General features: G+C 38.4%; 1 protein-coding gene and 1 long non-coding RNA gene across 2 annotated transcripts in view; one reads left to right on the forward strand and one right to left on the reverse strand.

The window, feature by feature from the left end:
* Positions 1-18,873, forward strand: part of LOC140739181 (uncharacterized) — a 42,832-nt gene that overhangs the window by 21,079 nt on the left and 2,880 nt on the right. Inside the window, exon 2 of the long non-coding RNA XR_012101574.1 lies at positions 11,523-11,617. This is a non-coding gene — a long non-coding RNA (uncharacterized lncRNA). The remainder of the gene's footprint in view (positions 1-11,522; positions 11,618-18,873) is intronic.
* Positions 339-18,873, reverse strand: part of LOC140739178 (septin-8-B-like) — an 84,565-nt gene continuing 66,030 nt past the window's right edge. Inside the window, exons 5-10 of the mRNA XM_073067216.1 lie at positions 17,015-17,176; positions 16,204-16,300; positions 15,662-15,830; positions 12,231-12,363; positions 11,162-11,352; positions 339-6,934 (exon numbers count right to left, since the gene is read on the reverse strand). Coding sequence (XP_072923317.1) covers positions 6,931-6,934; positions 11,162-11,352; positions 12,231-12,363; positions 15,662-15,830; positions 16,204-16,300; positions 17,015-17,176 — 756 coding nt within the window. The 3' untranslated portion in view covers positions 339-6,930. The remainder of the gene's footprint in view (positions 6,935-11,161; positions 11,353-12,230; positions 12,364-15,661; positions 15,831-16,203; positions 16,301-17,014; positions 17,177-18,873) is intronic.

Below are 18,873 nucleotides of genomic sequence, written 5' to 3' on the forward strand. Positions count from 1 at the left end.
TTTGATTTGAACAGAGCTTGATGGAAAATGTTAACACAGCATTTTGCAGGCAAACTGTGTATCCAAAGTTGTGGAAACAGGAAGGGATAGAAACAGGAAAAGTATGTACCACACCATTTTTATTACTCTGGAAAAGAGGGAATAAAAGAGAGGCATACAATTTGGACAATGCCATAAAGGTGTTTGGGATTGTACCAATGATTCCCTCTTTGCCAGTTTCCAGTGTAATTACTGAATAAGACAGCTACTTGATTCAGACCTTAACGTAGTTCTCCTCTTCTTCATTTTACTCTGTCCAGGGTGGGCGTCAAACATGTTATGGAGACAAGTAAACTAAATCTCAAAAATCAAATGGTTTATTAACATTTAATGATAAAGTCATATGAAACAAATAATGAAAATTAAAAAGCACATTTAAAAACAATATATACTGGCATAGGAATAACCATTTTGATTTTGCACATCAGTTTTTAAACTATCATAAAATTAAAGATGGATACAATGCTTCAGAGTAACTAACCAAAATGCTAAAATACAATTGAAAGCAACAATCAATGATAGATGTCAGTGCTGTACTGACACAAAATGCTTGAACAATAAAAAGGATTGTTCAAGTATACAAATATTCCACAAAGCACAAGATCTAAGCACACTGACAAGTTCACAGAATTACAGAGGCAGAAATAATAAAAAAAAATACAAAATGCACAAAAGGATGGAAAAAGTACAATGAACTGGAATGACATGGAGCGATACAGTTTCAGGTAACAAAAATCAGCATTTGAATTATATGCAAAGTGTTTAGAACAATTCAATGCATGACTATAGTCTACATAAATATATTTTATAAATATTTATGATTTTAAGCAAGCACTAAAAAAAATTGTTGCTCTACAACTTTACTACAAGTTTGGCCCAATGAGGGGAAATTCCATCTTAAAATAAAACTGATTTTTTTTAAAAAAAGAAATACTTTTGCCTCCAGATATAATACATAATGTGCACTTCTATAACTAATGACAAAGCTACAATGCCCTTTTTCTCAAAGTATTATATTGTTTACAAATCATTCAGACTCCAATACTCTATAAACTGAGAAGATATATGGGAAAGTAAATTCCCACATCAAAGCTAAGAACAGAAAGATATAAAATATTTGGTTTAGCTTGAAAGTTAAAAAGCCACAACAGCACTGTAAATCACAGACAAATTTAAGGTATTACAAGCTAGATAACTATCAATTATTTTCCTCTCATTCCACCCCCTAGTCTCCCTTTGAATCTGCTGATATTTTTTTTCTCTCTCTCTATTCCACCTGCTCTACTGAAAGCACTAAATTAGAACTAAATCCTTTATGTTGTATATTTAAAAAAACAAGTGATATTCCTTACATACAAGGCAGGACATCTTGTTGATTATTAGGAAAACAACATCAAATGTGCAAGTAAAGGCTAGCATCGCTTCCTGTGAAGAAGTGCCCAATGCTACATCTGCAATACCACTGCATGGGTGAGAAATGCAAGTTACTTTTGCCCCCGAGGCCAGCCCCATTGAGAGCAATTCTACTTTCACCTTGTGGAAGGAGGGTCTAATAAAAATTGAAGTATTAAGCAAAAGTGCCCAAATGGATGATTGAAAAGAGCAAGGGGAGTATATATTTACAGCAACAAGATGTCATCTTGCGCTTTCCTGAGTTTATAAGTCAAGTAAATAAGCTACACCCATATCCCCATCAGTACCATTTTACAATTAACTGTGAGGAGGTACAGGAGCTACCATGGGTAACTCAGTGACTTTCTCTTCACAATCTGCAGGTGTAACTGACCTTCAGCCTCCAACAGCTTTGTAAGGGGTCAGTATGAGGAGAACTTAAAGTGGGGCTTCCTCCTCCTCCCACCACAGGATGAAGGATCAACTTAATTACCTCCATGTGTTTCATTTAAATCAGAAAATTCTAGTGAATTTAAGTATCAAGCGATCTATAAATTCAATCATGTTCAGTAATTCACCACGACACATCAGAAAAATACTTCCCCCCTCCCCCCGAATTGGATATTATTCCTTTGCAACTTTTTAATTGAAATACTGTAGGATTCTACTACTGTAGAATTCCAGTTAGGATTCAATCGAGAACATTATTTTGGTACCATCATGAGGATCATCATGATATCATTCAATTATCCCAGGAGCACCCGAGGATAAGAACGACCAAGCCAAACACACTTTTGCGGTTACTCTGGGCTGGGAGTCCCGTGAAAATGCCAACGATCATCTCCTCTCCATCAAATCAAACCTGGTCCACGATTTCCCTATTACAGGTTTGGTTCTCCAGGATTAACAACCTATTCATTCCCTGCATCCACTTCTCTCAAGATGCCAATTGCTACCATTGAATCACCACCACCCTATGCCTCTGCTTTCTTGTCCAGTCAGGGCATTGTCCACCTCAGCCTCAGCTCACACACTTGCCTGGATGCTGGCATACACCCTGTGTGTTCTCCACATGAAGAAAATCATGCAACAAATGCCCCATTGCGCTGGATCCCTGATAAGAGTACCATGCACTGGTCCTATGTCCCATCTGTTAGGATACACAATGAGTCATTGGCTAAAACCTTTAGGTAGGGAAGAGAAAACGACAGACTACAACCAACAAATAACCGGAGAGCTCTCTCGTCTCACCAGTGAGAAAATAACACTGGCGATCTGTTGAGGAAAATACCATTGTAACTCAAGTATTGGAAGGGATTTTGTTTTCTGTAAAAGTCCTTGTATTAAAAAACACCCAAGGGGACGATTTTCAAGAAATGTGCAAAGACTTTGTAAAATGAACTAGAAATTCCACAAGAAGATAGGTGTGAGGCAGGTGGTGTTGAGGAAGCAACGAGGATGCAGAAGAACTTAGGCAGATTAAGAAAATGGGCAAAGGAGTGGCAGATGGAATACAGTGTCGGGAAATATACGATCATGCATTTTCCTAGAAGGAACAAATGCATTGACTATTTTATAAATGGGGAAAATGTTCACAAATCCAAGATGCACAGGTTCTTGTGTGGGATTCCCTAAAGGTTAACTTGCAGGTTAATTCAGTGGTGAGGAAGGCAAATGCAATGTTAGCATTCAGTTTGAGAGGACTAGGATATAAAAGCAAGGATGTAATGCTGAGGCTTTAATAAGGCACTGGTGAGGCTCACTTGGGAGTTATGTGAGAGGTTTTGTCCCCCTTATCTAAGAAAGGGTGTGCTGGCATTGGACAGGTTTCAAAGGAGGTTCACAAAAATGTTTTCAGGATTGAAAAGGGTTATCATATGATGGCTGAGCCTGTACTTGGTAGAAGTTAGAAGAATGGGGGTGGGATCTCATTAAAACCTATTGAATGTTGAAAGGTGTAGATAAAGTGTATGTGGAGAAGTTTAAGACCAGGGGACATAACCTCAGAATAGAGGGATGTCATTTAGAACAGATGAGGAAGAATTTCTTTAGCCAGGGGTAGTGAATCTGTGGAATTCGTTGATACAGTCGGCTGTAGAGGCTAAGTCACTGGGTGTACTTAAGGCAGATTCTTGATGTTATGGTGTGAAAACAGGAGGATGTAGTTCAGACGGAAATGGATCAGCCACGATCAAATGGCAGAGCAGACTCAACGGGCTGAACGGCTCAATTCTGCTCCTATGACTTCTGGTCGAAAATATTGGTCTGCACAAATCGACTCATTTCCACACTTTCCCTGGAAGTATCAGGAAATTCTGGGCACTCACATGAGCATCTGCGTCCTGAACTTCCCAACAGACACATAGTGAAGTTTACTGAGTAGACTCTATTGGGAAATATGTTTGGTGAACCCACATCAGGGCTAGATCTGGTACAGGAAAAGTAACTCCATTAATTACAACGGGAACAGCTGTTGTATAAAGTCAATTTGGATTATATTTAATTGAGTATTATTATTTTTATTGTTTTAAATTGTCAAGACACAGAAGATTATGGAAAATGGGACCATCTTGGATGGGCATCTTGTTTGGCATGGCCCAGTTGAGCCAAAGGGCCTACTTCCATGTTGTATGATTCATTCGATGCTCCTACCGTGGGCAAATGGGATTAGCATAGATGGGCAAAAATGCTGGCATAGATGTTGTGTGCTGCTGAGTCCTTCTTTGTTGTAAAACCCCAGATTCAAACTGAAATAGTATCATAATTAATACTTGCACAAATATGCCTCTCCATTTCAAGGAAATTCAAAAAGATTCAGTGATCTTAGGTTTTGCAACAGCTTGACACAAATGCTAAACAAGTAGGCTATCAACATTTGTCAGCATAACTAACACTACCACTTGAAGGGAGGGTTAGGAAAGGTTCAAGGAAGTCTTCTACAGAGGGATATGTACAAGCTAAGGTGTGAATGGCGATCAGCTAAAAAATCCGAGCTCATTATTTAAAAGATGCTCATGGCAATTTGTGTGACAATTTCAAATGAATCTTTCCAATCTTGATAGGTTTGCAGCACAAGGAAATATTATTAAGTGCCCTCTATTCATTAATACAAACAAGTTCTACAAATTTCACTCTTCAGAGGAAAAATACTAATTATGAATCAAACAAATAAAACTTTAAATCCTTCATACAAATATGTAGCTAACCTGTTAAAGTTGGAAAAAGCTATGTAGAATAAAGCTGAATATTTCTTAAAGAAAATATTCAGTTTTGTTTACTAAATTATTCCATTCCTTTTTATCTAATGCTGTTTATAAACAATTCCTTTTATATTTTTTGCTTAATAAACAGGAGGAAACAATAGTTTGCTACGAGCTAGGAAAATATACTGGTTCAATTTGTTAAAATAATGTAATGGAGATAAATAAACTCACTGGCCATTTTATTAGGTATACCTGTTCATTAATGCAAATATTTAATCAGCCAATCATGTGGAAGTAACTCAATGCATAAAAAGCATGCAGATGTGGTTTGATTATTGCTCAGACAAAACATCAGAATGGAAAAGAAATGTGATCTAAGTGACTTTGACTGTGGTATGATTGTTGGTGCTGAACGGGGAGGTTTGGGTATCTCAGAAACTGCTGATCTGCTGGGATTTTCACGCACAACAGCCTCTAGAGTTTGCAGAGAATGGCCAAACTGGTTCAGGCCAACAGTAACTCAAATAAGCATGCATTACAACTGTGATGTGAAGGTAATCTCTGAATGCACAACACATCAAACCTTGAAGTGAATGGCTACAGCAGCAAAAGACCACACCTGGTTCCACTCCTGTACCTAATAAAGTGGCCACTGAGTGTATGTTCTCTTGCATAGTACCGTTCTTGGCTCCGGATATCTCAAAACAGGCAAAGATACCTGAAATTTAATTCTCTACCGCAATGCAGTAAACACCGTAGAAAATTTGGACACAATGGTTCTCATGGAAAAAATATGATGCTGCAAGAACCAGAGAATTTGCTTTTCAGAACTTTTATTGAGGGATAAATTTTGGCCTGGAGATGAGAAGTCTAACACAAATTTAAAGAACAGGGTAATTTCCTTGTTCTTCTTCAAAATTGCGTCACCTAGTGAATAAATTTCACGTCACATGCCAGTGATAATAAACCTGATTCTGATTTCTCATCCAAGTGACAGCAATTCAGCGTGAAGCACTCTCAGTTCAAAACATCAGCTAAGAATTTTGGGTACACATCTCAAGAATATGACCTGAAACTTAAATCTTCTGAATGAGGCAACAGTGTCACCAAAAACCATCAATCACAGAGAGATTGAATGACAATGGTAGAAGAATTACGTTCAAAAACTCCATCACCCAGTGAGCTAATCCACCGTTAAACTGAAATACATGTTGCATCCAACACAAAGCCTTTAACCAAACTACTTAGCAGAAAATTTCTTTCAATTTTTGTTTCCCAGATTTCAAATGCACAGCTATTCTTCATTACACTGATCCGACCACTTAATCCTTCTGCGTAGCAGGTGCAGGAGGACTTGTTCAAGGGAGTGTTATGTCAAAATGATGAGGCCAGCACCCCTTCCATAGGTTGATGCATAAAAAGCACAAAACATTAAAAGATGCATCTATGACATCTTAACTTGACACTTCCTGTGGAATCAACAAACATATTCCTTTTGATTCGCTTCACCCAAATATGGGCAAACCTCAGCAGCATAACAGATCATCTCAGCTGATGGTCTATTTACATACTTCAACTTGAATTATACCCAACAATGCCTGCTAAGTCTTTTGCAAAAGGGAGATAAAAATTAACTGTTCTACCTCAATACCCCACCTCAGAAGGCAAAGCCATGATGTTATTGCTCAACATAGAATTCAGAAAACATTGGCACAGAATTGCACATTTCAGCATTCCCCAAGCGCCAACTTTAAGATTTTAAAACATCCTTCATTTATAAAATATAAATTTATAAATAGATTAAGAATAAAGTTTAACTTGATTTCCATCTTGTGTATATTCTTCATTGTAGCATTAACACCTTAAGCTGTTAAAAAAAATCACAGTTCTTCCATATATATATTTCATAAATTGTTAAGTATCATTTTGTATCGTTTTTTTAAACTATTGTAGAAATGTTTACAAAAATAGTATAAATATACTGTATATAAAGTTCATTTTAAAAGGGCCATTTGAAGAAAAATGAGAAATTCAGTGAAGTTCTCAACATAAAGATAATGTCAAACTAAATGGTACGGGCAAGCATAATTCACATGATGGCCTTCCGAATGGAGCATTTCATAGGTCCTGATGATGACTTCGTCTGTTCTGGTTTTGACTTGGAACGTTTGTGGTCCATGTTGCAGCAAAGTGGAGGCAGGAAGGTGAGGAGGCAAGAGACTTTTTATGTGATAATTATGTTATGAACATCACAAGAAATAATCCCATATGGATAGGTTTAAATGTGCATGAGGCTTTAACTGAAAGAGAAAAAAAACACAAAAATGAGAACTGAAAGAATGAGGCAAATCATAAATGGTCATGGTGTGTGACATTAAAAATAACATTCCTAAAACCAGATAGTGATGTGAAAGGAAGTGGTGAGAACAATTGAGGAAGTGGAGAACTGGAGGGCCAATAGAAAGCAAAGGGGGAAAGGCCGTGGAAAGAAGTAGTGTGTGTGTTGGAGTTGGGGGTGGCGATGGGGAGGTGGGGGTGAAGAGAGAGAGCGGGGGGGTGAAGGGAGAGAGGGGGAGGAGTTGAAGGGGGGGTTGAAGAGAGGGAGGAAGGGGGTGGAGGAGGGGTGAGGAGAGAGAGGGTGAGGAGACAGAGGGAGAGGGGTGAGGAGACAGAGGGAGAGGGGTGAGGAGAGAGGAGGAGAGGGAAGGAGTGTGAGAATTGAGAAGGTAAAAGTAACGAATTCAAATACAAAATATGCAATATGTTCAAATAAATGTGTCCCTTAACAAAATAAAAGCAACCCAAGCACTTGAGTCAGTTTTGGGAGAGGGAGAGGGAGAGAGAGAGAGAGGGAGGGGTGAGGAGAGAGAGGGAGAGGGGTGAGGAGAGAGAGGGAGAGGGAGGGAGTGTGAGATTTGAGAAGGTAAAAGTAACGAATTCAAATACAAAAAATGCAATATGTTCAAATAAATGTGTCCCTTAACAAAATAAAAGCAACCCAAGCACTTGAGTCAGTTTTGGGAGGGAGAGGGGGGGAGAGAGAGAGAGAGAGAGAGAGAAAGGGAGAGAAAATATCTAAAAGTAGAGAAGTGATCCTTGGTTAGAGGAGCAATCTTGCATTACTTAGGATTGAATACCTTGAGCACTGCATACAATTCTTGTCAGATTAAAGTACCAAAAATGTCAAGTTACCAGAAAGTGAGATTCTTTTTTGACAGCTGCAGTATGTCCCAAAGAACTTTTCAGCTGATCAAGTAACTTCTTGAAGGTGGTGTTGAGCCACTTTTCAGTAGTAAGTAATCACATAGTGTCACTAGACAAAATGTCCCAGGATGCAATCTCACCAACAATGAAGGAATGATCATATATTTCCATATCAGAACCTGCACAAGAGGTGTTGCTTAATATCTGCTGTCCTGGTAGTCCTGCTGTCCTGACCTTTTGATGCAGATTAGAGAGGCAGGAAGTGTTCACAGAGGAATTTGGGTGAAGAACTGTAGTGCACATTATAGATAATACTCAGTGCACTGGAGAAACAAGGGAATCTTTAGGAGAGTAGATGTGATGCTTTGGGGTGCATAGTATTGAGCTCCTTATTATTGCAAAGCATTCCATCAGCAAAATGGAGAATCTTCCATCACACTCCTGATCTGCAATGCACAGGGAGTGGAACGGACTGGACAAGTCCATGTATACATGCCGTCTAGCCTTGAAATAACAGGAACAGTTCAAATTGGCTCTGCTTCCTTTCTCTCAAGAAGAGAAAGCTGGGGAGGGTGACTTAATAGAAGTCTTTAGTAATTATGGGAGGTTTGATAAAGTATTTTTTTCTGTTTATGGAGAGGGCAAAACTAACTGTCACGGACATGACTGATTTGTTGGCCAGAAAGAATGACAATCTTCAAATCAGTGAATTCAAATGAATCAAGGACAGTGGAAGCAGTCTTTGTTCTTGCTGTGTGCTTGGTGGATGGAGGCTGCCATTTTGTGAAGACACTCGATTCTCCATTTTGTGAGCTTGACATGCTGGGCTTGATTAGTGTTTTAAAGAAGACACAAAGACCAGGTAATCTGCTGGACTGGAGGTCATTTCCAAATAAGGAGTTGATTGTGAGGTGTTCTTTGGTTGGCTATAACATGCAGACTTGTGAATGCCTGTGATTCAAGCTCATTGCTGACTGAGAACAAAGAGCCATGAGTCAGAAACTGTCCCTTGATGGGAAGAGGACAATAGATGGAGGCTGCTTTGGACCAGAGCCAATGACGAGGTGTTAAAGGCCAGACACATGACCTGCAGCCAATGACACGGGAATGCGACATTTGGTTTGATAAGACATGGATATAAAAGTGGATGCTTTGTGTGTGCTGGTGGCGGTAACTTTGAAGAATAACCATCGCAGACACAAGCGAGAAGAACCCTGTGTGAAGCACATGGAGAGTGAGTCAGGACCACGAGGAACAAGGAGCGCCTGGCCAGCTTAAATTTCTCTGCCCGGGTAATACCTTTGCTATTCTTTGACTATCCAGGAGAGTCAGGGGTACTTAGCAGGTGTGTGCACAAGGTATTTAGTGTATAAATTCACGTATTAGTTAGTTTGAACAATAAAGGTAATTGTCAGTAAATACAGATCTCTCTGTGCCTCACTCAGAATCGTTGGAAGAGGCAGAAGCGGTATCTCTCTCTCTCTCTCTCTCTCTCAGATTCTAAGAGAATTCAGAAGTCAAACAACATAAGACAATGGAAACCTGAAATGAAGTGACAAAATGCCAGAAATGGAACTTTTTTTTGTAAATATAGTCATTTGAAACCCTTTTTACTTAAAATACATGAAAAGCTCAGAGGCACTTAAAGCAATTAGAACATAGGACATCACGGCACAGAACCCATGAACACCACCTCACTACTCTATTTGTTTATTTTTGTACAACTTATTTAACTACTTTATACATACTTACTGTAATTCACATTTTCCCTCTTTTTCACTTTATGTATTGCTGCTGCAAAGACAAGTTTCATTACATATGCTGGTGATATTAAACTTGATTCTGATTCTAATTCAGTACAGGCCCTCTGGCCCATGATGCTGTGCTGACTTTTAACCAACTCTAAGATCAATCGAACCCTTCCCTTCTTTATCATCCATCTGCCCCTAAACGTATCTGCTTCCAGCACCACACCTGGCAGGGCCTTCCACACATCCAGCGCTGTGTAAAGAATTTACCTCTGACATCCCCGCTGTACTTTCCTTCAATCACCTTCAAATTACGCCCCCTTGTATTATGCCCTGGGAAAAAAGCCTGGCTATCTGTGCTATAACTGTTCTATGTTCCATTAAGCCTGCTTTGGAAATCTACTTTAAAAGGTCATGCAGGACAAAGCTATCAGCTACATAGCATGACTCTGAGCCATATTAGCGTAAAAGGATTTAGGTCACTTGAAATTCAAAGCAATGGTTGTTTAAATTTAACATTGCATCAACTCAGAGACCATGAGACAAAGTCACGCAATTGAAATATCCCATTATGCAAGTTCTGCTTGAATAAATAGCCTCATGCAGCACTTCTGCCACTATTCATCAGCAAAATAAAGCCTGGATATTTTGAGACGTTAAAATACACACATAAAGGGGAAGAGTAGATGGTGCCAGCTACAAAAGAAAGGCAGCATTTTATGATAGCTGCCATTAACTTTGTGCCCATCAATACGCCTCGAACTTCTGTTTCTTCATTATACCCGAGACATACTATAGCTGCATGTTGATGCTGACTTGAATTAGTCTCGCAAGCAGAAGAACGTTCTGAATGCTCTGTCTCCCCTCTGCTTCACTGGTGCAATAATTACAGAAACACCCCGAGGATTACATAGAAGACTGCAACAGAACTTGTGCTGCAAGTTCAGGGAAAATCCGTACATTTTAAATAAACAATCCTGTGGGAATTTCACACCACTAAGTTGCAGTTTATAACAAACACTTTTCTAATCCTTACAAGTTGTGAATGTGGCAAGCAAAGTCTGCAACTGGCCTCACTTCATTTTCTGACACAGGCAAGCTGGATTAATTCATATGCCTCAAAAGCAACTTCTATCTGCAAGCTGCCTATTAATGTGGTTCACTACTTTACCTATGATTATTGTTCGTTTCCAGCACTGTGGTTCATTTTTCTACCCTCCTTCACTCTCAGATTCCATGACTAACTTCATGTACCTTAATGGAGTAATAAAGATTATACACCACCAGCTGATCGCCAGATTTCTAACTGACGTTGTCCTGGAAAGTGGTGTGATAGCAAAAGAGCAAGTAGTTCAGGGGAAGCCTGTTAGTTCAGTTAGATTTGGAAAAGAGATGTCTGACAGAGGAGAGCTTGCTGTTAGCATAATGATTGATATACATGCCACAGGACAGGATTAATTATCAGTATGGGACAGCCAGGCTGAAGATTTAGAAATCAATATCCACAGCAGCAACAAGTAGATACTCTAAAGATAATTTACAATTAGCCAGCGAGAGCTAGTTAATCCAGCTTACTTTTTTCTATCTTTGTCTTTCTTGAGTGGTTGTTGTCCTGTGGCCTGGAAACCTTGCCCCTGCAGCGTCTGGGCTGCCATTCTCCGCCGGTTAAATGCGTTCATCTCTTCTTCCAATTCTCGCCGCTTCTCCTCCAGTTTTCTCTTCTCTTCCTGGTGTGTTTTCTTCAATTGATCAAACTGATCATGAAGCTGTAACACAAAGCCAAGTGGACTGACGCAAACAAAAACCTGATCTCCGGCTTATTTCTCAGAGGAAATATGAGACTGTACATATAACAACACTTGTCATTCCAGTATCAAAGATGCTGCCTGATCCTTCATAACATCAGAATGCAAAATTCTAAATCAATTATCTTCAGTTTACAGATGGGTACTCCGAGATTTCAGTTCAAATGTTTTGATGCTCTTGTCAAGACATCGATTCCCTGATATATTGAGTATTTTTATAAAACAGGTAGGTCATTCGCACAAAAAGTTGAATGCTTATTTATATATATGTTTGCTTTGTTAAATACGGTAGTAGAAGAGTGCTGGGGATTGAAAATTTTCATTCCAGAATGAAGTACTAAAGCAAAGAAAGATGACTTTTTTCTTTTTTTTTGACAGAAGAAAATTGTGCTTAAAAACAAAATATTCCACAAATACTCAGCAGGTTGAGCAGCACCTTGTGGGTAGAGAAAGTTACTTTCTCAGGTCAATGACCTTTCATTAGAACTGATGCAAGAGCATCGACCTGAAACATTAACTCCGCTTTTCTGTTTCTCCCACACAAGTGCTGCCTGACCTACATATTTTGTTTTATTCCAGCATCTACAGCTACTTTTTTTTTGATTTTCAGTAGTAGTGGAAAAAGTCTGGTGAACATCAGTTAATAATTTTAACCACTGTTCAGAGAAACTAAATGAGTGTGGTATTGAAAAATGAACTCAATGCACTTTCTTGAGTGGTTCTCAATGCACTCATTGCTGTTGTCACCAATGAGCAGTTTCTATCCCATAAAATTTATGGCTTCTGCAAGACTGTTGATAAAGTATGACTGATTTTCACTTCTTTAGAAAATGGCTCACCTCCTTTTCTTTCTCTTTCAGATCTGTCTCAGTTTCTTTAACTCTCATGACAAACATTTGCCTCATTTCCTCTTCCTTTTTCTGCAGTTCACTCATAAATTCATTCCTTTTGGCTTCATATGTTTCCTGTAGGCTAAACGAGATATTCCGAATTACAGATAACTTCCCAAATCAGTCTTCAACAAATTATATAGACCAATTAAAAAATAAACTTAATTGAGAACTAGCTTAATTGTGACAGATGCATAATTAAGTAGTCGTTATCGTACCCCATCAGTGCATCTCAAAAACCACTAATCACACATAAAGATAAACATTTCTCTTAATCATTTTAGCTGCTTGTGTGATATGCATGAAAACCTCCAGCCAAACAAACTCACACAGAATGGCAACAGTTACCCCACACAGGAACTGAATTCGGAAGCTGACCCCAGAGAAGAAATGACTACAGATCATGCTCTTCACTGCTCTAATTTTCAAAAATTATCAGCCAAATTTCTAAACACCAGCTTTTTGATATACAGTGGATTCCAGTTAATTGGGCCATCAAGTTAATCAGGGCTGCCACTTATTTGGGACAACTCTTAAAGAACAAAAAATGAATCAAGAAAATAGCTGGGATTCCCTTTGTTTATTTGGGACACTACGCCTCTTAACCGGGACAGGACATTGTTGCCGAACAGTTTCTAACTAGTGTAGTTGTGCGCTCTTGTGTGGCCAATAAACACCATACTGTGCTCGGAGAAAATAGCTTTTAAATAGCGTTAGTTGCTTGTGCTTGTGTTATGTTATCCATTTGGGCCAATGGATGTCAATTCAAAAAGCAGTGATTTTGGATCATATTGGGGTTTTTTTTTACCCTTGCCAAGACGCCATGAAAAGATTTGACACTAGCCGAAAAAAAATTACGCAGCATGTCTGTCCTGATTTTGTTCATTTAAAACCAACCAAGTAATCACGGCAGGGTACACTGGATGAATTCTTCCATCAATAATTATAATGAACTAATATACTGTTTTATAGTACTGTAGTATAACCATATAACAATTACAGCACAGAAACAGGCCATCTTGGCCCTTCTAGTCTGTGCCGAACGCTTACTCTCACCTAGTCCCACCTACCTGCACTCAGCCCATAACCCTCCATTCCTTTCCTGTCCATATACCTATCCAATTTTGCTTTAAATGACAATATCGAACCTGCCTCTACCACTTCTACTGGAAGCATTGGTAGTGTTCTGTAATTCATTTAAATACATAATTTCATACTCAGTTAAATGGTAATTTGTCCTTTTTAAACCTTTTGAACTATTTTCATGAAACTCTAGCTAACTGGGGCAGCTACTTAATTGGGCCAAAATGTACTGCCTTGATGTGTCCCAATGAAGTGAAATCCACTGTACTAGAAAATAAACAGTGATAAAAGAATGAGATAATATCCCAGCTTTGTTCAATTTGCGAAGCCTCTCATAATTGAACGAAGATATTACTGGGTTTTTCTAATTTTCATACATTTGCAATATTAAAAGCCAGACAACCAGTTCACCTTCCCAGCTACACACTAAACAGCAGTTCAGTGGTTAGCTGCCGAGTTACTTTTACACCTTTAGCAACACTGCTACTGAAAAGTACAGAAGGCAGTCCTGGGGAAGTGCCCTGTATTTCTAACGGGAAACACCCTGCATCCCATCAGGTAGCATAACCAAGATTACATCCACAAATATGAACACTGCTGCCCCTCAGACTGAGCTGACAATCAAAAAAGATGATAGTGAGAATTGTACATAGATTTAAAAAACTAGTATAGCCTGTAAATTTCATATCAGATTTGATTTTCTTAATGAATTCCAAAGCTTAGTCCACAGTGTTCAATATTCTAATGTAATATTTCTCTGGAACATGGCATTTTAAGTCATTGTGTGAAACACTTCATAACTCTGCTTTATTAAATATTTGAATCCAATCTTACTATAGTGCAGTGCCAATGGATGTATTGGGGCTGCTGCAATAACTGAAGACCTCCAAAGACCTGAATAATAATACATTTCCAAATCTGAATAGATCCAATACCTTTGCCTTGCTAAAGGAAAAGGAAATTCTGTGCAGGAAGCCAAGTAAAGACAACTTCAAGGATCCCTAACCACAACCAGTTGAAAATTGATCTCTTCCAGCAGGACGTACCCAGATTTAGATCTGAGGAACACACACTTTCAAAGTGCTAAATCTGGGATCTCTGATGCCCTCTGACTCTTTAGATTTGAGTAGTTTCTTTGCACAGTTAAAACCCCTTGCTATTGTTGCCTTTGTATTTCAAAAAATACTCTAGGAAAAGCACAAATACATTAATGGAAAAAACTGTTTTACCATTTTCAGTGATTTTTGATGCAATAATGAAGTTGATAAGGGCAGTGTGGTCAGGGTACATGAGCTGCAAGTACAGTCTTTTGTTGAGATGCGATATAACAGGGTATCAGTCAAGTTAAAAGGTACTGCGAGAGGCTGTGTATAGGCCATAGGGGGAAGACTGTGAATTTGAATTGGAGAAGAGTGAATTGTGGCACTTTTTATGGACTGCTACTTGGGGCACTGATACAGATTTTTAAATAAAGCAATGACTTTGGGGTGTCAGCTACAATTTCTAAATTTGTGGACATTAAAAAGTTTGGTTCTGTATTGAACTGTGAAGCGGTGGAGATACATTGGAGCAGGATAAAACAAGCTGATATGGTCAGGCACGTGGCAGATGAAGTTCAGCATTGAGATACATGAAGCAATGTACTTTTAAGGAAAGAATGTGGAGAAGTAATATAGAATCATGTGTTGTGTGTTTTTTTTAAAAAGTGTGGAGCAGCAAAGGGATCTGGGGGTATTGGAGCACTGGTTATGTAAAATGGCAGGGCAGTAGTCAAAGTGTTCAAAGGCATTCATAATTTTTGGTTTTATCTATAAAGAACAGATGATAAAAGTAGAGAGTTCATGGTAAATGTTTTTAAAACACAAGTTGTGCCTCAGCAATACTATGTTCAATGTTGGTTTAATGTGAGTAAAATCGAAAGTAGGATGCAATAATTGACAAAATTCAAGCAGTCTCAGAAAGTGGATGAGGTTATCAACTGAGATGCAGCTTAACCTGTCAAGTTCTCCCAGCAGTTTATGTTTTTCCTCAGTCTCTGGTGTCTCTAAACAGAAAGATGCCTATCAGAAATCCACTCAAATTCAAGAAATGAAAATCAACTACAGTTGTACTTAAAAGGCATCAGCAAGGATTGAACATTTGGAGTTCAAATTCCATGGTCATTTTTATGGGAAGGTTTACTTTTGTGCCTTTTGGCAACCTCCAAGCCCGTTCAGTAAATGTACAATTTTCACCATACAGTATACATTTACATGATTTTATAATATTTCTTCAAACATTGATGGACACCTTCTGACCTGAATGGTTTGCTGTCAGGATCTGTGTCTTTGAATCCCATCTCCTCCAGTTTGCAACGCCGATATAACTCGTAGTGCCTCGTATGCGTCTGCTCCCTCAGGTCCTCCATATTAACACGAATCAGCATTTCACGCAGCTTCACAAAGTCACAATGATTTTCATTTTCAACTGTTAAAGTAACAAAAGTACTTAAATCACAGATGTATAATTATTTTTGCTTTTATTTGCTAATGAAAGAAATGTGATGACAAAATTTGCATACCTATTTACTATGCAGTGGACAGAACTACATAATACATGTAACATCCCATTCAATGAAGACCCTCCACTGAATTAGCAATCATTTGCACTTAATCATATTCATTACAAAACTGAACAAAATGGAAAGAATATTTGATCCCAAACGTTTATGACCGATTTCCACAACAGGAATGCAAACAGCTGATATGTCCTTTAAGTATTAAACCCAAAGTTTGATTTTCCAAAAATATAAAGAGCCTAACACATAACTTTGCATCAACTTTATGAAACTTCTACCTACCCTGAACAACACCCCAAGGGTACTGCCGAGCTTTCACCATTTTATTTCCCACTTTCACCTCTTCCATACTGCCAACAACTGCAAATGGGAGGTGAGCCTGCAGGAAGAAAATGCAGATTTATATAAAACAAAACCTCTCACCATCCCCTCCCCAATGCTACAGTATCTCAGAAATCTTATCAACTTGTGAACCAATTTCCTTAAGGAATTGTAGGTGCTAATGATAGGAAAGCATTCTGACATGATCAATGGTGTGCAAAGTTTTAATTGCAATTGAAAATTTGTTTTTATGTTGCTGGGATATAAAATAAATGGCTCTGAAACTTTGCAGTTTTACTTACAGAAACAGCTCTTTAAATTCTGAATTTATACTTGTTTGCAATTACAAGCTTCTTAGCATTTCTATTTTTGCAATCTATTTTGGCAATGATACGAGTACAACAGCTTCAAACTTTTTGTTGTGAGCTTAAATAGAACTAGTACAGAATGATTTTATTCACAACTCCTGCAGAGTCGTCACAGGCAACTTGAGAGCAAAAAAATTTGAAAATTATACTTTGCTCATGCAATACTTGCTTCTGTAAGTCTCAGGTTTCAATGATCAACATGCACAAAATACCAGAGGAACTCAGCAGACCAGTCAGCATCTACAGCAATGAATAAACAGTCGAGGTTTCGGGATGAGACCCAAAGTTCCTCCAAAATTTTGTGTGTGTTGCTCTGGATTTCCAGAATCTGCAGAATCTCTTGTGTTTAGAAAACAGAGAGCAGCCAAAGACAATGCATTCCTGCAGCAAGTTCCAGTACTTACATTCATTGCTGAGTTGATCTCTGCTACTGTGTCATCATCTGTCGGGAACTGGTAGATCTGCACACCATTGCTGACCAGTTCACTCATTATTTTTATCTTAAATTTGTGTAACTCACTTTTTGAAATTGTATCTGCCTTGGCTACAATGGGAATAATGTTCACCTAAAATTGTAAAAGAAAAGTCTTGATGATGTAGTTGGAGAATTATACTCAGGGCAATCATAATGTAAGTGAATGAACATTGAGTACATCACATTTATTGACTTCTGATAAATTTCCCCTAACACATGCATTTTAAACAACTAAATACCATTACCATTGACTGCTATATGATTAAATAAAAAATATTCTCCACATCGTCTCTGCTCCAGAGGCAAAGAGGCTAGAAATGCAGCATCCGGTGGCATGGTAGTGTAGTGGTTACCATAACACTATTACAATGCCAGCGACCAGGGTTCAATTCCCGCTACTGTCTAAAAGGAGTTTGTATGTTCTCCCCGTGACCACATGGGTTTCCTCCCACAGTCCAAAGACATGCAAGTTAGTAGGTTAATTGGTCAAATGGGTGTAATGGGGTGTTGTGTGTTCATTTGCCCAGAAGGGTCTGTTACCATGCTGTATCTCTAAATAAAAAAGATTAGAATGAAAACTAAATAAAATATTTGCAATAAATGCTTTTAAGAGCCATTTAAGATGAAATAATTACCATTTCCGAGTCAGGAAAACACATTTGAATCTCGTGATGATAGAAGGGTACCAGCTGGGGACAGCTACCAGTCAGCTGTCTTTTTGCACATAACTCCTGGTATTCAATACATTCAGCCACTTTAGTAAACAATAGCCCAGTATACAAATATTCCTTTGTTCTCTCCAACCCTTCCCTTCAACTTAAAATGTTGATTTTTTTTTTTGCTTTGTTCTTCAACTCACAAATACCGGTCTCAAATCACAGAAAATTGTGACTATTATTTAAAATAAAACTGCAAATGTAATTGAAAAGCATATTGCTAAGACTGTATAACAACTAACAGCACTGAAAGTGCCACTAGCTTGGTTTCCCCCAGATATGGAAAAGAGGAAAGTATCTGATGTGAGGTTCAGAAACTGAAATGGCTCCAAGTGCATTTTAGATTTAGCCACACCTTCGCAAAAGTCTGATCTGCAAGATGACAAATAATATCAACTGGAACTTATCAACGAGCAGCATGATGATGTCATGCTGACTTGGTAAATCAATTCAATAATGCTTCTCTATTCTAAAGTTCACAATTTGAGTCAGACAGGTAAGAATTCATAAACTTAAATGTTTCATGGGATGGAGTAAAACTTAGGTGAAAAAGGGAAAAGTCTGGATCTGTTTCCCAGTTTGTCGTACTATTTTGACAAATGCCATTAATAGAAAATCTACATCTGCAGCCACTGTCTAATCTGAGTTATAAAAACAGAGAACAGTACAATGCAGATGCTGCACTGACCTATATAAACCTACTCCATGAACAATCTAACCTTTCCCTCCTACACAGCACATAATCCTCCATTTTTCTTACATCCATCGGCCTATCTACGAGTCTTTTAAATGTCCCAATTGTAACAACCTCTACCACCATCTTTGGCAAAACACCCACCACTCTATGCAAAAAAACCTACCTCTGATACTTCCACTAAATTTTCCTGTTTTACGCTCACCTCACACTCAAAGTCCCTCTTCCTGACGAACTCTTAATGAACAAAGGACCTCCTCTAACTCTTCTGTCTCCAGGCATATCTCCCCCTTTATCACCGGGCATTTCTACCCTCACTCTAGTCATTCTCCTGTTCAATCTAGTTGTGTACAATGCCTTGGGGTTTTCTTGGCAAGG

Source organism: Hemitrygon akajei, chromosome 15 (assembly GCF_048418815.1).
Source record: "Hemitrygon akajei chromosome 15, sHemAka1.3, whole genome shotgun sequence".
Taxonomy (NCBI): domain Eukaryota; kingdom Metazoa; phylum Chordata; class Chondrichthyes; order Myliobatiformes; family Dasyatidae; genus Hemitrygon; species Hemitrygon akajei.